Genomic DNA, 21,902 nt, shown 5'->3' with positions numbered 1-21,902 from the left:
CGACAGCAAAGCTGTGGAATTAGTTTCTTGGGCCTGGAGATGGCTCAATGGTTAAGAGCTCTGGCGGCTTTTTCCCAGATCCTGGGTTTAATCACCTGTACCCATGAAATGGCTCATAGGCACCTGTAACTCCAGTCCTAGGAAATCAGATTTCCTTTTCCGGCCTTTGCAGGTGCAGCATGCTTGTGCTATACAGACATGTGTGGGACACCCACACACATGAAAAGAAACTCTGGAGGACTCATGTGAGGACAGGGGAAAAGGCCCTCACTGTCTCCCAATATGCTCCCACTGGATCGTAGGCTTTCCAGCCTCTGGGACTGAGAGGAATGCAGTTCTGTTGTTTGTAAGCCACCTAGCTTATGACATTTTGTAATGGGGGAAATAGTACGTGCTGTAGACAACATCTTATAATGTGACACACTCCTAGAGAGCCTCCAGCCTTCCTCCTCATTACTCACTTCTCTCTGTTGGCACATGCATTTTTGACTCAAAACCAGGCACAGGCTCCCAGGCAGATGGCAGGAAACAGAAGAGACATATTGGCATCAAGTCAAATGTCAAGCAGAGACAGATGAAGCCTTGAGCTCACAGAGGTGCTGGGTAGTCTGACTTTTTTATTCTATTGGTGGCATCGTTTTTTTGTAGCCAATCAGGGTGCAGCTTGTAGCAAAGAAGGCCACATAACTATTTCCCCCATTAGAAAATGAAGATTGGAGCCGGGCATTGATTTATTTCTTGTATTGATTTGTTCATTTCTATTTTCATTAATTTATGCCCCAATCTTAATCATTTATTTCCATCTACTGCTTTTGTATTTGACTTGTTTTGGGCAGAGAATAAAGAATTCTAACATAATATTTGCTCAAAGGCTTCCTCTTTTCCCAGTGATAAACATTCACTTTTCTATGAATCTTACCAGAAAAAAATCCCTTTAGAGTAAAAGTGCATTCCCAGCCGGGCGTTGGTGGCGCACACCTTTAATCCCAGCACTTGGGAGGCAGAGGCAGGCGGATCTCTGTGAGTTCGAGGCCAGCCTGGTCTACAAGAGCTAGTTCCTGGACAGCCTCCAAAGCCACAGAGAAACCCTGTCTCGAAAAACCAAAAAAAAAAAAAAAAAAAAAAAAAAAAAGAAAATGAAGATTGGTGATAATGGCCCTGCTTGTTGAGTTCTCCCTCCCTCCGTCCCTCCCTCCCTCCCTCCGTCCCTCCCTCCGTCCCTCCCTCCCTCCCTCCGTCCCTCCCTCCGTCCCTCCCTCCGTCCCTCCCTCCGTCCCTCCCTCCGTCCCTCCCTCCGTCCCTCCCTCCGTCCCTCCGTCCCTCCCTCCGTCCCTCCCTCCCTCCCTCCCTCCCTCCCTCTCTTCCTCCCCCTCTCTCTCCCTCCCTCCTTCCTCTGTGTGTGTGTGTCTGTGTGCTTCCTTTTTTTATGCCTGCTATCTCAAAACAAAGGTTCAGAGAGGTTACATCCTATGGTTGAGTATATAGAAAACAGAGAGGTCCAAGTGATGGTGATGGCCCCTTCAAAGCATGACTTCAGACTGATCTGATGGTTGGGTAACTAGCATGCCAGGGAAGTAATCAATTACCTGTCTCCCTCTGCAGGGCTCAGTATTTGCCTTAGTTGTCACTGGCACATGTCAGTTATCTTGATAGAGGTGAAGAAACAGGTTTTAGAAAATTTAATCCAGATGGCAATGCTATGCCTGGAATTCAATTAAGGCCATGATTTCCAATTAATGGACCTTCACGTCAAGATTGAGGTCACGTCGTTAATCTTGCTTTTATTTTAGGATTCCACTGTCGTGATTTACAGCGAGGCTCAGCCAGCCTTGTCAGGGTTATTTGAGCATAATTAAACAAGGAAGAAAGCCAGATGAGCTAGCTGACAGTTGGAGCAGGGAAAGTGACTCAGTTCTTGATTGGTAAGGGGGCTGGCAGGATGAAGCACACATGAGGATTCCTTCTTCAAGACTGTTTCCTGAGTGTGTGGCCTCTCTTCAAATCCACACAGCATAGAAACTCTGTCTCTTCTCTTTCTGTCTCTCTTTCTTTGTTTCTGTAACACAAGGTCTCACTTTCAATTCCTTAGTGTCCCCAACATTTCAGGTGCTTGGCTAGCTCCCATGGACTACCAAGCCCAGCTGGCCTAGACCCTCTTAATCGTGCTATCCGTGTAGCAAACACCTTCTGTCTTCCTGGTTCTCGGGGAGTTGTTGTTGGAGCTGAGACTCTTTGGGAGAAGTAGCACACAGAATGTCAGTTTTGCATGTGAGAGGCCTGGAGAGGAGGTAGAAACCATCCTTCTGTGGCCTAGCAGGTGAGGGTGTGTCATTGGCTGCTGTGAGCAGTGTAGACCTGGATGTCTACTCAGATTGACAAAGCACAGAAGCCCACCAGCCTGCTCACTGTCTGAATTTGCTCAGTGATTGGTATGTCCACAGAGAGGAGAAGAAGTTACACTTATTAGAGTGTCTCCATAAACCACACCCACACAGAAGCTGGTTCACAGATAATGGTAGTTTTCTTTGTCATTGAGACCCATGAAATGGGTTTTAAAACCCATTTATCTTAAATTCCAGTTATCTTAAAAACATATTTTAGTTACCTTTATTTATATAAGTGCATATGTCATGGAGTGCATGACAGGATCATTCAAAGTAGTCACTTCTCACCTTCTATCATGTGGGTCCCCAGGATGGAACTCAGTGAGGCATGGTGGCCCGTGCCTTTACCTGCTCTATAGGCAGTTCTGTGTGTAGCAGATTTTCTCTCAGGTGCTTGCTGTGGCAGTTTTTCTGTCCACAGATTCATCTTCTAACTTCTCACCTTCCCTGTTTAGTCAGCACGTGGATGTGTTCTCCTGAAACTCCCCGAGCCTCCTTGAGCATTTTTATGTACCATATGAGTTACCGCAGACTATTACTGGGTCCTGCTTGCACATTTATCTGAGCCTTAGATGCAAAAAAAAAAAAACTGCCTTGAAATTTCCTTCAGATGCCTTGGGGTGGGATTCTGGCTTTTGAAATACACAGTAAAGGATGTGCTATCCCTGCAGAAATCCCTTGCCAGACCTCTAACAACCTGCTCAGTGAACAGCTCTTTGGAAATCTGCTGGCCCCTGTAGTTTTGCAATTGGTGTGCGAGTGTGAGGACCGAGCTCTGTAAGCAGTTACACAGAGAGTTTGGTGAAATGTTCACACTCGTCAGCTTGACTTCCAAGTGTTCTGGTCCCACCCCCAGTTTAGGTCATCCTGTCTAACATCCTCTCAATCGCTGGGGAAATAGTAGGAGGTGCTGGTGTATCGCATAATGTGATCTGCCATCTCAGAACCTTCCCCTTCGTCCTCATCTGTTCACTAGGTATCAGAATACCCACTCTTCAGTGTTAGTTGAGCTTGGCAGGGTCCCTGGTGTGGTGATGACAGAGGGTGCTTAGCTAAGGTGGCTCTTGCCTTGATGCACCGTTCCCTTGACCTTTGCTTGTTTTCTAAGCTTGGCTTGAAAAGCTTTCCAGCCCATCCCCACTCAGGCTGCAATTCAGATATCCTCTCTTAGATATCGCTCTCTTCTCTCATCCTTCCTATAGTAACATTAGCGCATCTGGTGATTAGAATGTCCTGGAATAGCCTAATGATTATGGTGAAGTCCAGTGAGAGACATTAGAGAAAGAACATCAATGATGGTATGTATTTGTGTGTGTGCCACGGTGCACTTGTGGAGGTCAGAAGACAGCCTTGGGATATCAGCCCCCACTTCCCTTCTCCTTTTGAGACAGGGTTTCTTTTTGTGTTGTCGGCTTTTGCTTACACTGGGGCTAGCTTCCCCATGTGTTCTCGAACTCTCCTGTCTCCACCTCCCATATTGCTGTAGGAGCACTTCGTAGATGCACACTACTGCACCCATCTTAATGTCAGTTCTCACACTGGTGTGACCAGCTCTTTACCCATTGAGACATCGCCCCAGCTTGGCATCTTTTCTCTTACTAGATAGGTCTCACAAGGTGGACCAGGCTAGTGTCAACTCTCAGTCTTCTTGTCTCGATCTCCCTGAGTTTCAGAGAACAGGCATGCACAACCATGCTTGAGTACCAATAACTTCTCATACTAACTTTTACTGTTGAGTAGGAAAATTGGCAGGCTCAAGGCAGTATAGTATGACTTCTATGCATGTGGGTATAGGAGCTCAAATATTTGTGCTTGTATATAAAAACACAGAACCAAGAATGGAAGGATATATTGTTTCTAAAATACCAACAGAGATTTTTTTAAAGCGAAAACCTAGAGTTAGAGTCAGGAGAATCTCTGTGAATTCTAGGCCAGCTGGTCTACATGATGAGATCCTATCTCAAACAGCAAAACAAACAAAAAAACAAGCAAAAACCCAAATCAAAACCAAACCTGAAGTTTACATTTCTTCCTTGTACCTCCTTTCTTCCCCCATAATTCTTTATTGCACACATACACAATCCCTCCTCTGAGCTCAGTGACTCATGACATTCCCCTCCAGCTTGCCTCAAGTCACTGGGCATTGGCTCCTGGTTCTCAGCATGGCACATTCTTAACAGACAATGGCCAGGCAGGACAGATAGGATTATAGGACAAAGAATGGCATTTATGTGTTTGTTTAACTTGCCAGGCTAGGCTTTAGTTAAGGGTATGGTAAAAGGGTCATGACCTTTAGAAGTAAAGTCATTTCATCTCCCTGCTCTGCCTGTGACTTCACATTGGGCAACATGGCTTCCTTATTATGCTATCAGATGTTTCATAGAGCCTGGGCTGACCCCAGGAAATACGTATTGTGTGAACTTTCAAAACTTGTAAAACTTATGCCCCCTAGCATATGTAAGCACTTGACAAGATAGTTTGTTCTTTTTCTCTACCATATTTTGTAAATGTCATTTAGGGGTATATAGCTGGTTCTTGTGGTTTGAATATGTGAAAGTTTATTTAAAAACCTACAACTAGAATTGCCATATGATCCTGACCTCTAAGTCATTGTCTTATTATTACTGAGGCACCTACATGTCTGTGTTTACAGCCACACTATTGAGAACAGCCAGGAGATGGAATCAGTCCATCATCCGATGAATGGATAAAGAAAACGTGGTGTATCTACATAATTTTATTCAGCCATAAAGAAAAATGGGATCATGGTATCAGCAGGAAAATGGATAGAAATTCAAATTACAATGGGCAACAACAACAACAACAAATCAGACCCTGGAAGAAAAATAACACGTGTAGACCCTAGCTTTAAAATTATATATGTGTGAGTAGTATAAAATTATATATGTGTCCATACATGGGTCATAAAATAAGGAGAGCATGAATGGGGAGGAAGAGATCTTAAGGAGGGAAAGGTGGTAGAGAGAGTCAAGGGACACATGTGACATGAAAACATGTCAGGAACCATCTGGAGTAGGAAGGGAACCAGCCAGAGTCGAGCAGGGGTAAATGAAGAATTAGAACAAAGCATGGCAAAATGCCATGGTAAAAAGCACGCATAAAAATGCCATAATGAAATCTATTACTTTGTACTAACTTAAAAACTTATTTAAAAAAAACACAACTGTATTCTGAGGCTATTGTGCAGATGCAAATTAATTGATGAAATAGTACTAAAGAAGAGTAGCGAGTGTACTAAATCCTGCTATAACATTTTTATTTTACATACTTAAAATATGCAATGATTAGTGAAAAATATCTATTGCAACCCAATGAAGAAACCATCTTTCCAAAATAAAAAAATTAGATTGATAAAAAGCCAGTAGAAGAATTGAAATTTCACACTAAAATGATATGATTAATCTTAATAAGGTTGAAAACGAAGAAAAGAGAAACAAACGGATAGAAAGAGCAATGAAAAAGAAATAGCCAAACACTAGGTTTACCTCTAACCACATTTATAGTTGTTCTGTGTACAAGGGGACTATGATCTATTATTAAAAGGCAGCAATTACTAGACAATATTATGACTGAATCTAAAGTGGTATCAAGGTAATGTGCTACAGATTTGGCTGCCAGCTAGTGATCCTTTGGGATATGACTGGATCACAAGGGCGCTGATAACCAGTAGGTTGGTCTATAGGAAGATCATAGTGACCTTGGAAGCTGGAGGACAGTTGGAGGAAGAAAGTCACTGGTAACAGGACCCTGGAGACCATGATGCTCTCTCTGCCTTAGCTCAAGCCCAAAGGAAAGGAGCCAGCCAGACATAGACACAAACCTCTAAACCATGAGCCAAAATAAAACTTTCCTCTGTTGAATTACTTGTGTTCCCTTGCACACCATCTGCAAGGAATGCAGTTTAGGTGCAAAGTCACAGTCCGAGAGGACCGTCCACATCCCTACAGTGACTGGAGCTCCACATCCTTACAGTGACTGAAGTGTCAGAGTACACTAAGATGAGCTAGCAACTTCCTCCTGGAGAAGGCCTTCCCTGGGAATGAAAGTTGGGCTTTGGTAAATTTACTTTTCCTGGAAACAATAGTCTTTCAGAATGGACTGAGAGAGGGAAAATAATCCTTTATGTTAGGCACACATCATTTTGGAACTGTGACTTGTTTCCAGGCAAACACATTCCCATCTGGTAACACATCCCATAAGGCTGAAGAGTAGTTTTTAGCATTCCTCTTAAAGCAGACCATTAGGCAACAAATGACTAAAGCAGGTTCTCAATGTATGACCCTGGCTGACCTTGAACACAGTCCTCCTGCTCCAGCCTTTTAAGTGCTATCATGCTCAACCTAAAAAAGTTGTTTTTAAAGAAGTTATTTTTGCCATCTATAAAATTCTCGGTTGGTAGTTTTTCTATCAAAATCTCATTCTATCTTTTTAAACTTCAATTGTGTCTGATTAAAAGTTGGCCCTTATTTATATCATTGTTACTTTGTATATGGGTGCTAAGATTGCCCCATTATTCTTGGCTTCTGTAGCTTGATTCTGATGTATCTCAGGTTGGTTCTTTGTTTATTTATCTTGCTTGGGGTTTGCTGAGATTCTTTCTTTCTCTCTTCCTTTAATTCCCTTCTTTCCTGTCCCCTTCCCTCCATTCTTTTGCTAGGATCTCTTCCGAGGGGTCTTAGACTTGATACCCTCTGGCCCCAGCTTCCTGGGTGCTGAGATTTTAGTATGTCCTGCCACACCCAGCTATAAGGGCAGTTTTAAACCACGGATAATTTTGCTTTCCTAGGCAACATTTGGCTGTGTCTGGAAGTATTCATGGCTACATATTCTGGGACTTAGGGTTGAGGATGATATTATTACAGTCTGGTTAGTAGAGACCAAGGATGCTGATGCAAATTGCAATGTTCATGGTAGTCATCACAACAACAGAAGATCCTGCCCTCATGTCACCAGGACCGAGTCCCAAGGTTGAGGAATTTGATTTTCTTTGAGACAATGTCTCACCACCCCCACGTAGCCCAGGCTGGCCTGAAATGCATGATCCTCCTGTCTCAGACTCCAGAGTGCCCAAGTATTGAGATTATAGGTTTATGCCACCACTCTTCACCCATAGACCCTCATTTAATTTTTTCTTTAACAAATTTTAGAAATATTAAAATCTTTTCCCTCAGTCTTCTTGATCCCCCATGTTCCCATCCCACATCCCCTCCTTCTACCCCCTCCTAGTTTACCCAGGGTCTTTGACTATTTTCCCTTCCTGGGGCCCTCTTTGTGTGTTCCTCTTCAGGTCCCCTTTTAACATGGCTTCTCTGGGGTTGTGGATTGTAGCCTGGTCATCCTTTGCTTCATGTCTAATATCCGCTTATGAGTGAGTACATACTGTGTTTGTCTTTCTGGGTCTGAGTTACCTCACTCAGATGTTTTTGTCTAGTTCTATTCTTTGGTTTTTGAGATAGGGTCTTGCTATGTAGCCCAGGTTGGCCTTGAACCCATCACCTTCCTATCCTGTCCTAAGTCAATGGTTCTTAACTTGTGGGTCATGACCTCTTTGGAGTGGCATATCAGATATTTACATTTCAATGAATAACAATAGCAAAAAGACAGTTATGAAGTAGCAACGAAATAATTTTGTGGTTGGGGGGGGTCACAGCACCATGAGGAACTGTATTAAAGGGTCACGGCATTAGGAAGGTTGAGAAGCCCTGTTCTAAGTGCTGAGATTACAGGCTCGCTCCTGCTGCCACTACCGTTACCACTGTGGCCAGCTTTCTAATCTGCCCCCCGAGTTTTATTTGACAAAATTTTCATTTCCTATTTTCTACTTTCAATTCTAAAATCTCTTCTCCCTCTCTCTCTGCCTTCCCCCAGTTACCTTTTCAAGACCCCCCTTTTTTTTTACATCTTAAGTTCTTGGAAGATATTTATGAACTTTAAAGAATGTGTAGCTAATTCCAACACTGGGAGCATCTTAGGATCTATTTCTTTGAGCTTTTTTTTTTTAATTGCCTACCGACTACCCTCAAACTAACACCTCATATGAGGCTGTGCTGGGTAGAGTTCGTATTGGCAGGTGTATCCTGACTTCATTCTTTGGGCTCAGTGTGGTTTTCAATTGCACTGTATTTCTTGTTCTTCCTACTCCTAACTTTTAAAAATTATTATTTTTACTTTTTTAATATTGTGGATCCTTTGAGGGGAAAGAATGGGTAGTATAGGTTTCTTAACTAACTTGCTTTACCTATTTTAAGATGAAATTTTTTTTCTGGCCCATTCATCACATGTTAGTATCCGATGTGTGTACCGGGTTCTGACTGTGTACTGGGTTCTCTCAGCCCCTAATGAGATGTGAATAACCATGGAACTGGCTCTCTGTTACTAAAGACCTGGAGCCGGTAGAGTTAGGTCATTCTAATGCAAGCCAGTCTGCTCCGAGTCCCGAGGTGGAGTTGCAAAGTAACATGGGCAAGAGAGATAAAGACCCTCTCAAAAGAAGGCAGGATGGGAAGGTGGATAATAACCGAAGTCTTAGCCTCCACCAACCCTCTGCTCAGTTTTATCCTGCCATCATTTCTCTCCCTTTTTTAACTTTCTTTTTTAATTTATTCTTTGTGTCTTTCACATCAGACTTCTGGATCCCATTCATTTCCCCTTCCCTTCTCATCTGCCCTCTGCCCTTGACCCCCCCCAATAAAATTTAAGAGAAGAAAGGAAAGGAAAAATCTCGTCATGGAAGCTGTAGTGATCACGCAGTAAACCCTTTTGTCCACACATCTTTACTTGCAAGTGTTCATCGCAAAGAGTCATTGGTCCCACTCGAGGCCTCTGGTTTCTGCTACACTTCAATGCTGGGCCCTCACTGGATCTCTTGTTGCCATGTGTCGTGGAGATCCTGCAGCTTTGGGTCTGCAGGACATGCCCCTCCATGTGCTCCAGCAGATCATAGATAGGGTGGATGTTGGAGTGGGTCAACTCATAACCCTGGTTCTGGGCTTGTGTAGTTGCCGGGTTGGTCAGCCCACCGGCTCTCCTTCGTCTTCACCGTCAGGGTGAGCTCTCCTTCACTGCCCTGGCTACTGTACCCCTTGCCACAGTGAACAAGGGGTGGGGCCAGTTCTGCTGCTTCCATGCCCTCAGGATTGACTCTCTGACCATCAGGGCCAGCTCTGCTGTGTTGCCCCGGTGAGGTGCAGGGGCCATTCTCTGGAGTGCTGCAGCTGGTGAGAGCAGGAGCAGCTCTTCTGCTCTTAGGACTTTAGGGTCAGCTCTCCCAACTGCCTCAGTTGTAGAGGTGGGAGGAGGGCATCTGTATCCCATCCATGCTGCCATATGTCAGATGAGGGGTGGGACCATAGCTCTCACATTCATGCTCTTGGGGTGGCTTACACATGCCCCCATAAATAAGGGTCCGTTCCATTGTGCTGCCCAGATGAGATGCAGGGCTCTTGTCATCATTTCTAAACTTTAGCAAAGCCCAACTTTTCCCAGTGTGATGCTATTTTCTTTCTGTTGCTGTGATAAACCCAAAGCAATGTGGGGAAGAAAGAGTTTATTTTAGCTTTCAAGTTACAGTCCATCATGTGAGATGCCAGGGCAGGAACCCGGAGGCAGGAACTGAAGTAGAGTTCATGAATAGGCTGCTTACTGGCTTGCTCCAGGTTCACATTCAGTGACTCAGGGCCACATTCCGAGGAATGCTCCCACTCACAGTGGGCTAAGCCCTCCTGTATCAATTAGCAATCAGGACAGTGCCACAGAATTGCCACAGGCTACTTCAGTGGAAGCTGAGGTTGTCTCTTCCCAGGTGTGTCAAGCGACAACTGAAGCTGACTATGACAGAGCTCACCTGGTCCCCTGCATAGCGTGAGTGTTTCATTTTGTAGTTTATGGAGACTACTTAATAGAGTTTCTAGGTTAGAAGATTTGATTAATAGGAAGCTTTTCTGTTACAATAATGATGTCATCAAAGGGTTGCAGAACTGGAGGGAACTTTGGGAATCATGTAACCCATTCCCATATTTTGAAATTCTTTGAGACCTTGAGTTTATAATCTTCCCATGGCCATGGAGATTGGGGAAAGAAAGAACCAGCTGAGGACACAGACCTGCAATCCAGAGCAGTTTTAGCCAGCAACCTGACAATGAGAGCAGAAATAGTGTATTTGTGGATATTATGGTGTCTGTAGTGATATAAGTATTAGAAGTTGATACAACATATGCATTATAAAGTACAGCCCCCTTCAGTCTATAAAAAATACAAAAAAATAAACACATACACATTGTAACTATTTGCCAGATAATTTAACATGAACTGTTTATCACTAACTTCCAGTATTTTCCTGTTGAATTTTGGAAGTTTTCAAGACTGATCTCTTTGTCAGTTATCTCTATTTTAAGGCTGTGGTTGGAGAAAGGGAACAGAAGCAGACCCTTGTAGCAACTTCTTCATTAAACTGAATTCTACCTAGTTCCAGCCAAAGGAAGCCTGGCCTAGGCTGACCTACAAGCACCATCATGCACTAGTGTACACATGCTTTCTACACAGCCTGAACCCACAAAACCTGAATCGATACCAACACTCTGGGCCCTTGCCAGCCAGGGTTAATGTACTACAAGCCCTACCTCTGTACTCGGGGTCTGTCAAGCAGTCACTAGACCTGTCAGGGCTGCTGTTGAGCATTGTGACATAATAGCTCACACTATGGGCCAAATAGGCCAGAAATCACATAGCATTTTAAAATGGTGACATGAAATCCATGTGTGCCTTAATAATAGCTCCGCCAATAGCTTATCTTAGTCCCGCACATCAGAGCTCTATGAGATGGGAAGTAGGGCCTCAGAGACACAGAGAGTGCTCCCTCCGTTAAGCAGTTTTCATTCTGAATCCCCACAGTGAACGCTTTCCAGGCAGGATGTACAGAAGCACTGGAAAGAGATCCCTCCCTTGCTCTAACCCTCTCCAGTCTGGCTGGGCCAACTATGAACCAGAACAATGCGGTCCTCTGTGATGCAGGCTGCATTGGTCATGGCTTTCTCCACAGCCCCTGCTAACTGTCCCTTACCAAGTGTTCACAATATGCTAAGAGCATTGCGGACCGGACCTTTAGTTCTCTCAGCCCTCCTGCAGCTGCCTGTGGAATTCTGTGGGTGCTTCCCTCCTGCAGGACAGGAGACTGTTGTAGGGCAGCTGTAGGCTGTGTGCCCTTCTCGTAGCAGAAGCAGGATCCAAACCCATTCTCACTAAGCAGCAGCCTGCATTTGAATATTGCCAGGCTTGTTTAGTTCCTACCTCCTGAATACCTTTTGCTTAATTTTATTGATTGATTTTTGCACGTGTTAAACTTTTATTTTGTGCACTTGGATACCTGTGCTGCTGTTGTGGGCCATCCCTGGCATCATTTACTAAGAGAGCTGAATTTCTAAGGCTGCAGATAAAAGTTCTTGCTCATTTAAAAAAAGGTCTTATTACTTAAAAAGACATCATTACATATGGTCCCCTTTGATCCTATTGATGCCATGGGGCAAGCTTCTGGAAAGCTTTTGTTCCTAACTGGTTTTGTTTTAAGGGAAGGAGGAGCCACAGAGGAGCATAATGATATGCTCAAGCTTACATGGGTTTTAAGTAGGAAAGCCAACCCTTGGGTTTAAGACATCTTTCTCTAGAGTCCATCTTCTCTCCTTGAAAGGTTCCCTGGAGTAGGCTGAGTGGGAAAAGATGACTCTGGAAGCCAAGGCAGTGGGCTATGTAGTAAGGAAGCTAGTTATTATGCTTGTGTGATTTATTTGTTTAATTGATGGGAAATCAAGAGCTGAAAAACTGTTACCTGGTGATAAGGAAGCCTTTTGTGGCAATGACATCACTTTCTTTGCCCTTGGCAAGCTTAGGGCAAAGTCTTGTTCTTGGGACAGGAGGAGGTGCTGCATGCCAAGTTCTCCGAGGCCTAGGATTTCACTCCTACACCCATCAACTTTGTAGATGCCAGGCAACACGTGTAGCATGGTGACATTTAGAAAACAAACAAACTAAAGGGAAAACGTCCTTTGGTGAAGGAAAATGTGAACATGACCAGGACCTATTAGCAAAGTTGGCTTTATTAGTCTTGCCATGATCTTGCGGGCCCTGAATGCTAACTGTTATTAGGACCAGGGAAAGAAGACAGATGGAAGACTCCGGAGGTGTCTTTGTGTAGGCATAGAGGACCCGCCGAGGAAGGCTGATGGCCCCAGACATGTGATGTGGCTGTCACCAAGGGTTCCCTGCCATCACTTCTCTATCCTTGAGGTTCTGGATCCAGGCCTTAGATGGAGTCTCAGACAGAAGGATGGCCAGCTTGCTTGCAGTTAGAGAGCCATAGGGGCCCCTAGAATGCTGTATCAAGCATGGCTGCTTCTCAAAGGCCAGCAAAGAAGCTTTTGTGTTCGAACTGTCATGTGTAGAAGAAGGACAACCCCACAGCCACTCGGCAAACAGGTATTGGCCTGTAATAGTGCAGCACTTGACTGTTGTCCTTACTTTACAAGTGTTTTAAACTGTCAAACTGTGAGGTGTAGAAAATCTAGAAAATGCAGTCATATAAGGAAATGAAAAAAATCACTTGTATCATTTTATAATTTGATGTTATTGCTATAACCAATTTGAAAATGTAGTGGATAAAAGCCTGGGCTCTGGAACAGTTTCACTGGCTGATCACGCTAGCATTTCTGCTGTGGGAGCTTGAGAGAATTCCTGGTGGGCCTGTGAGTCTTCATCTTCCTGCGTGAATGGGACTGCCTTTGAGTGATGCGGTGATTCACCATCACTGTGAAGGAGGCCTTTATAGATCAGTGTTTGGTACACAAGAGGCATCCCATATATCTGGTTAGTGTTGTTACTCTTTTATTTGATTAAAATTTCTGAGATAACTGTGGTGGTGCGTGCCTATAATCTCAGCACTGGAGAGGTGTCTCCTTCAGGAAGGAGTTCAAAGCCATCTTCAGTTATACATTGAGCCCAAGGACTGCCTGTGTTACATGAATGACATCCTGTCCCCCAAACACCAAAATATACAACACTTCTGAATCTTTTCTCTACTTGTCAATGTTTTTCTCTTACAAGTTGTTCATATAATGTTTATATTTTATTTTAATTTTCATTTTGTCCTTAGTCATAACTATCTCTATTCTTATTAATCACTACACAGCATTGTTGGGAATTTTCAGCCAATTCCTTTACCATTAAAAATACATCATCTGGGGCTAGAATGATGGATCAGCAATTAAGATCATTGGCTGTTCTTCCAGAGGACTTGGGTTTGAGTCCCAGCACCCACATGATGGCTCACAACCATCTGTAACTACAGTTCCAGAGGATCTAATGTCCACTGATAGCTTCTATGGCACTGGGCATACACGTGACACTCTGTGGTAGATTAAATGAGAGTGGCCCCTATAGATTCATATATTTGAATGCTTTGTCTGTAGTTGGTGGAACTGTTTGGGAAAGATAGGAGGTGTGACTTTGTTGGAGGAGCTGTGTCACTAGGGGCAGAACTTTGAGGTTTCAAAAACCCACACCATTTCCAGTTAGCTCTGTCTCTGTCTCTGTCTCTGTCTCTGTCTCTGTCTCTGTCTCTCTCTCTCTCTCTCTCTCTCTTTCTCTGCCTCATGGTTGTTGTCTCGACATGTGAGCTCTCAGCTACTATGCCAGGGTCACTCCTGCCTACCTGATGCCATGTTTCCCTGCCTTAATGGTCATAGACTCTACAACCCTCTGGAACTGGAGCTCCAACTTAAATGCTTCCTTTTATATATGCCTTGGTTATGGTGCCTCTTCAAAGCAATAGAAAAATAACTAAAACACACCCATGCACACACAGTTGAAAATAAGGTAAAGTACATTGTACATCATCTGTACTTTCTTGTCTTTCAAAACAATACCATGGTCCCTATCTTTTCTTTTTGCTGTTGTTCACAGAGTCTTTGCAAGATACAGTTCTGCATGGGAGCGTATGCCTTCTCAGAGTCACCAAGTGAGACTGCACTCAGCCCAGGGTGCCCTTGCCAGGTGCCCTCTGTGAGCCATGGGAGCATGTGTGCGATGACAATGTTCACGATGGGCTGTGATGCCCTTGTCAATATTTTCCATCTCTTTCCTATTAAGAGCAGCCTCACCTGCCCTTTCTACCATTCTCACATGGTGAGGCAGTTAGGTCCAAATGACTATTGAATTGGCCTCCAGTCGTCCTGGAAAAGAAGTTGGTGCTGGCTGGTGAACAGACAGTGAACGGTTCAGTGAGGAGACAGATGCTCTCCCATCAGTCAAGAGTGTTCTGAGAATGAGTCAGACAATCCATGTGCTGGTCTTATAACGGGAGGGAAGCGATGCTCTTCTGAGTGCTAATGACCCCCAAGGAAACTCATTTCCGAAATTTTTGGGGATTACATGGGGGGTTAGTTAATGGAAAGGCCGGGTATGGTTCTGACATTTGCCTTCTGAGGGCTTAAGTTTTAAAATGACGAAATGTCATATATAAGTGGCTTGGAGCCTGAAGCACAGGCCCAGATCTTTCTCCTTCTTTGGTGCTCTCATACATACACTTTCAGTCCTGACCTTGACACACCCTTAGGTCCTCGGATCCCCAAGGACCCTGGCCAGCACTGTTCCCACAGGTAGCATTTAAGGTGGGCAATCTAGTGCAAAGGTTGGGAAACTTTCCTTAAAGGATCAGCTAGTAAATACTTAGGCTCTGTGTGCTGTCAGATGTGTTACAGCTGTCCATCTCTGCTGTAGCATCATGGAAGCAGTCACAGACCAGACATAAACTCAAAAGTCTCATTCTATTCTTGTTCTCTATTCATTCCAGACAAGTGATAAGCCACTGAGCTACACCTCTTGCCCTGTGTTCCCATAACATTTTACTTCTAGACATTGAAGGTCAGCTTTTATGTAATTATCATGTATATGAACTCAAGTGCCTTTTGATATTTTCCCCCAAGGTGTTAAAACATAGGAAAGCCATCAAGATCTCATAGACTATGTAAAGACAGACAAGTGACTGGATTTGGCTCACAGGCTAGAATTCAGTCCCGCCGAACTATGGCCACTGCTCTGTCAGGTTTTGAAACCTCTCTCCCTTTCTTTCCACCAGCTGAGGCAAGAATACCATTTGCAGAATCCATTCTCGACACCTAGTGCTGCTCAACAAGAAAAGTTGGCACACCCACCCAAATGTGCCATTAGGGTGAAATCACACAGTGCCCCCCTTCTTTTTCTGTGTCATGGCTCTTGTGACATAGTTTGGATGCATGGGTGTTATAAATGGCTCTGGAAAGTCATCCTGGTTTGTGCAGCATTTTTAATGAGCAGAGATCCGAGTGATGCTGAGACTGAGTTTCAGATGATCAAAGACAGTCACATCTTATAATTGGCCTATGCCTCGGGGTTCTGCTCCAGCATAAAAATGAGAGTCAACGAGATGTCTAGATAATCAACTTGATGTCCCTTCTGAGGAGTGGTGTATAGGAGGGTGTTTAGACAGAGCACTTTGGAGTGTAAGTGAAGGGAGCATTCCACTTGTTATAAATGCATGTTCTTAAAGGGAGATAATCTGCCCTCTTTCGTAGGTGTAGTGGTTTGCGTGAGATGTTCCCTCACAAGTCTCAGGCATTTGAACACTCGATCTCCAGTTATTGACTGTGGAAGATTAAGAGGCGTGTCCTTGTTGAAGGAAGTATGTCACTGTGGGCAGACTTTGAGGTTTCCAACAATTCATGACATTTCGAGTTAGCACTCTCTATTTCCTATTTTCAATTTGAGATGTAAGCTCTCAGCTGCTGGGCCAGCCAACATACCTGCTGCATGCTGCCCGATGCCCCATCATGATGGAGTTCTATCCCTCTGGAATCATAAGTCCAGATACACCCTTCCTTCTATAAGTTGCCTTTGTCATGGCAGGGTTTTTTAAAATCACAGCAATAGAAAGCTAACCAACACAATAAGGAACAGAACATAAGAGAGCTTTCTTATGCTTATAGCACTAGTCTTTGCTAGCCCAGCATTTCACTCAAGCTTTGGAGAAGAGGGGCTACCAGAGCTCAGGCTGCCTACACAGTGCTTTAGTTTCTGTGGTGTCTTAGTTTGGGTTTTTACTGCTGTGAAGGGACACCATGACCATGGCAATTCTTATAAATGAAAACGTTTAACTGAGGGGGCTGGCTTACAGTTTCAGAGGTTCAGTCCATTATCATCATGGAGGGGAACCTGTGGTATGCAGGCTGATGTGGTGCTGAGTTGAGAGTCCTACATCTTGACTCAGAGGCAACAGGAAATTGGTTGACATACTGAGGGAAGCTTGAGCAAAAGAGACTTCAAAGTCCACCTCCACAGAGACACACTTCCTCCAACAAGACCACACCTCCCAGTGGTGCCACTCTCTTTGGGGAACATTTTGTTGTTGCTTTGTATTTCCCCAGAGGGTTTTTTGTGTGTGTGTGTGTGTGTGTGTGTGTGTGTGTGTGTGTGTGTGTGTGTGTAATAGTCCTGGAACTCGCTCTGTAGACCAGGCTGGCCTCAAACTCACAGAGATCTGTCAAGCCTCTCGAGTGCTGGGATTAAAGGCATGCACCACCAATGCCCAGCTCCTTTGGGGAACATTTTCTTTCAAACTACCACAGTTAGTTTGATAGATGTAGAGATTTGGTGGTGCTGGTCATGGGAACATTGGCATTGAGCTGACAGATAAAATGCACACAGTAGGAGGATGAGAGGATCAAGAGGCAGTTAGGGGGGCTGGGTATGAGGCAGAGTTGCTAAAAGTTCTTTTTAGGGGGCACAAGCGATACCCTTCCTCCCTCCTAAGGCCCCAATAACAAGGTGAAGCATGGTTCCTGCAAAGTTCACTCTAGGAACCAATGAGTTTATTGAACTTCCTCACAGTGTGTAGGGGTTGTGTGTTAAGAGAAGCTTTTCCTTTGCTAGCCGCTTTGGTTTATCTCCCGCCAGTTGCCTGGGCTCTGCCGCTTTGTAGTCCCCAAATAAACACACAGGAGGCTATATTAATTATGAAGCTGTTGGCCTTGCTTGTTTCTTACTGGCTAGCTCTGACTTAAGTAATTACCCCATAATTGTTAATCTAAGTATGTCTCTTACCGGAGAATAGTTCCGGGATCCTACCCCATGGCGTTACATCTCGAACTCTCAGTGTTTCGCCTCCCCAGAATCCTCCTGGACTCCTAGTCCCTCCTATCTTGGTTCCCTATAGGCTCAACAGTACTTTATTGACAAATGCACAGGACTTCCCCCAACAGGTGTGAGTTCTCTTCCCCCAGCAGGCCACATCTGGAAAGCTATTACTCAGCAGGGATGAGGGCTTCCTTCTAATTGTATAGATGGAGGCTCCTCCCCTAGTCTTCCCTGCCTGTATACTCTATCCCCTACCTAAGGCAGTGATGCTATAACAGGTAGGAGGGGCTGGGTACTTAGGTGAGTGTCTCTGCCCAGACCCTACAAGACAGCGTCTAAGCAGTCCACAGACTCAGCTGGGATGATCCTTTGGAATGAAGAACAGCTGAGACTCCCCAAGATATCCATTTCTTGGCTTGGAGGAGGGTCCCTCTCTCTCTCTCTCTCTCTCTCTCTCTCTCTCTCTCTCTCTCTCTCTCTCTCTCTCTCTCTCTCTCTCACACACACACACAGAGAGAGAGAGAGAGAGAGAGAGAGAGAGAGAGAGAGAGAGAGAGAGAGAGAGAGTGTCAAGAAGGGCCATCTTAACCACAACTGGCAGAATCATGGGCCTGGGGCATCGTGGGATATGACTGCATCTCATTTAGATTTTAGAACTGCACATGGGTGGGGATAGTGAGCCGGCTCTTCTGGTTAACTGAGGCTGTTGACGAGCTGCCTTCTTTGAGACTCCAGTTCTCCTACTGTAAAAATAGGAACAAAAGACCTGGCATGGGCTTTTACCTATAATTCTATCATGTGGGAGGCTGAGGCAGGACGATCACTGTGATTCCAGGTCCGCCTTGGCTTTGGAATGAGAGCCTACCTCACCGCCTTTCAGTAGGATTGATAAACTATTTCCAACTGTGAGGAACTGCACCACCATGAAAGGTCTAAGTAGAGCTCTTGTCCTCCAGGAAGTGGAGGACACTGTTGCCATTTGCTCATGTGTCCATTTCCTTAGTCACCAGATTCACTGTTCTTTGCAATTTCCGACAGAGGTCCACTTTGAAATCAATGCTTAGTGATGCCCAAGGTACCCATGACTTTTGTGCTCAGGATAAAAGAGTGGCAGTAGTAATGTATTTATAGGCATATGCCAATAGCATGTAGGAGTATAATAGGTGCTTGAAATAAAAAAAAAACTTTCTGGTTAGTAAACACAAAGGTAATTACCTTATTTTAATCAGAGTTCAGAGGAAAATGACAAAATAGAACCCTCTTCCTTGCAGAGGCTAAGTTCCAAGGCCCCAGAGGATGCCCGGAGCTCTAGAAATTTCCAGACTCTATGATGGCTAGGGATCCTAAGTACCCTATGATGCAGGTGGTACCTCAAAACAGAAGTATTTGACCCAAATATCAATAGTGCTGACAAGAGCTAGCCACAGGGGGGTACAATGCCATGTGACCACAAGGGAAGAGACACTGGAGTGTCTGGTAAGTCACAGAAGTGGCCACTGTGCAGTTCTCAGTCATGACGGAAGGGATCTGCTGCTATGAGGGATGGTGTGTAATGGAGCTCTAGCAGTCAGGTCCATGGCAGGCCAGAGTCGGCCCCGGATGAATGACGCTGCGTGCCTCTTTTCCCCTGGGGTCTCTCTGTGTCAGCACCCAACAATAGAATATAGGCTATGTAGGTGATTTAAACTTCTTAACTTTTCCAAACCAAGTGTGTGGGTGCACACCTGTAATCCCAAATGCAGGAGGCTCAGGTGGGGAGATAGTAAGCCGGAGGCTAGTCTACTCTGTGTAGCAACACTTCGTTTCAAAAATTAGGTGAAATACAATAAATATAATAAACAAAAAAAATTTAGTAGTCACATTAGAAAGAGACAGGTGAAATTATATATTTATTTAAATATTTCTAAAATGTAATTATTTCTTTTTGTTTATGTTTTTTTTTCAAGATAGGGTTTCTTTGTGTAGCCCTGGCTGTCCTGGAATTAGTTTTGTAGATCAGGCTGGCCTCAAACTCATAAAAATCTGCCTGCTTCTGCCTCCCAAGTGCTGGGATTAAAGGCATGAGCCACCACTACCCAGCACATAGAATTATTTCAAAATGTGATCAGTGTAAAAGGGATGTATTTTATTCTTTTTCGTGCCAAGTTCTTGGAATTTGCTGTGTATTCTTACAGATAGGTCAGTGTGGCCAGTTTTATTTCAAGTGCTCAATTGCTACCTATGGATAGCGGTTGTGGTACTGGGCAGTGTGACTCTGGAGGTCCCTGTTCCTATGATTCCTTGTACTCTCTGGGAAGAAGGAGCATTGCTAAAACTCATCAATTCTGAGAGCAGTGCATAATTGCTGGAGCAGTCCCGGCCTCTTAGAGACAATGTCCGGGCTGTGGGATGCAGAGAGCTGGGGTTTGGTGTTGTCTGTATGCTAACCTTTCGCTTCTCCTTCACAGGTGCCTCATCTCCAGACATGGAGCCCAGCTACGGGGGAGGCCTTTTTGACATGGTAAAAGGTGGTGCAGGGAGGCTGTTCAGTAATCTGAAGGACAACCTGAAGGACACCCTCAAAGACACATCCTCACGAGTCATCCAGTCGGTTAGCAGGTGTGTGCGTCCTTCCGGGTGAGGCTGGCGGAACTCAGGCTTCCAAGGGATCTGGCTACTTGCCAGCTCCTTATGGGACTCACGTAGTCCCAGACTCTGATCAACCGGGAAATGCCGCTGAAATACCATAATATTAAGTCCCTTTGAAGCTATAAGTACAGTCTGGGGAAATTCAGCTCACTGGTATGTTGGCGTGGAATGGTCACCATCTTTGGCTTTACAAACACTGTAGGTTCTGATGCAATATCTGTGCTTATAAACTCTGACAGTATTTGTGATTTGAGTCAGACCATGCACAGGCAGTCTGTGGGTTGCAATTGAAGCTGAACTTTTGTATCCTGCTAGTCCTTCAGCATTTACTTACTGGGGGAAAGTAATTTCTCTTCCCCTCTATGAAAATTTTTACATACCTAATGTAGTAGTGTACTTTTACTTTAGCCCCACATTGGAACACCAAAATGTTGTTTTTTACTCTTACTACTCTGCTCTTTCTCTTTTGACTCTTTGTTCTTTGGGGGGGCACCACCCAGCCCTCAAATAAATCACACGGAGGCTTGTTGTTACTTATAAACACTTGCCCTTAGCTTGGTTTGTTTCTTGCCAGCTTTTCTTAAATTATCCTGGCTACTTTCTGCCTCTGGGCGTTTACCTTTCTCTATTTCTGTATCTCTTTTCTTTCCTTCTTACTCTGTGTGGTGTGGCTGGGTGGCTGGCCCCTGGTGTCCCCCTCTCCTTGTTATATCTTGCTCCTTCCTACCCTCCAGATTTCTTCTGTTTATTCTCTCTGCCTGTCAGCCCCATCTATTCTTTCTCCTGCCTTCATATTAGCTGTTCAGATCTTTATTAGACCATCAGGTGTTTTAGACAGGCAAAGTAACACAGCTTCACAGAGCTAAACAAATGCAATATAAAAGAATGAAACATTTGCATCATTAAAGCAAATGTTCTACAGCATAAACAAGTGTAACATACCTTAAAATAGTTTTCCACAATATAGTAGTTTTTATATTCTTTTTTTGTTACTTTAATTTATTTTTTTAAATTTCATTTTACATTCTAATCACAGTTCTCCCTCCTACCTCTCCTCCCACGCCCCTCCCCCCTCCCCAGCCTACCCCCTATCTACTCTCCAAACAGGTAAGGGCTCCCATGAGAAGTCAACAAAGTCTGGCATATTGAGTTGGGGCATGACCAAGCCTCTCCCCCCCTGCATTAAGGTTAAGCATGGAACCTCACCATAGGGAATGGGCTCCCACAGGCTAGCTCATGCACCAGGAAAGATCCTGGTCCTACTGTTAGGGGCCCCTCAGATAATCCAAGCTTCACAACTGTCTCCCACATATGGAGGGCCTAGCTGGGTCCTATGGAGGCTCCACAGCGGTTGCTCTAGAATTCATGAGTTTCCATGAACTTGGTTCAGATGTCTCTGTAGATTTCTCCATCATGATCTTGACCTCCCTTGCTCATATATTCCCTCCTCCCTCTCTCTGACTGAATTCTCAGAGCTTGGCCTGGGCCCTGGTTGTGGATCTCTGTATCTGGTTCCATCACTTATTGGATGAAGGCTCTATGATGATAGTTGGGGTATTCACCAATCTGATTACAGGGGTAGGCCAGTTAGGGCACCCTTTCCTCTATTGCGAGGAGTCTTAGCTGGGGTCTTCCTTGTGGTTTCTTGGGAATTTTCCTAGCACCACGTTTCTCCCTAAGCCCATAGTAGCTCTCTCTATTAAGATATGTCTT

General features: G+C 44.5%; 1 protein-coding gene across 6 annotated transcripts in view; it reads left to right on the top strand.

The window, feature by feature from the left end:
* Dnajc6 (DnaJ heat shock protein family (Hsp40) member C6) overlaps nt 1-21,902 on the top strand; it is a 160,662-nt gene that overhangs the window by 93,893 nt on the left and 44,867 nt on the right. For all 6 annotated transcript variants that reach the window (XM_013125634.3, XM_013125635.3, XM_005086637.4 and 3 more), the window contains one exon: nt 20,009-20,159. In XM_013125634.3, coding sequence (XP_012981088.2) covers nt 20,009-20,159 — 151 coding nt within the window. The remainder of the gene's footprint in view (nt 1-20,008; nt 20,160-21,902) is intronic.

The sequence above is a fragment of the Mesocricetus auratus genome, unplaced genomic scaffold, assembly GCF_017639785.1.
Source record: "Mesocricetus auratus isolate SY011 unplaced genomic scaffold, BCM_Maur_2.0 Super-Scaffold_100014, whole genome shotgun sequence".
Taxonomy (NCBI): domain Eukaryota; kingdom Metazoa; phylum Chordata; class Mammalia; order Rodentia; family Cricetidae; genus Mesocricetus; species Mesocricetus auratus.
This window is presented reverse-complemented; position numbering and strand designations above follow the sequence as displayed.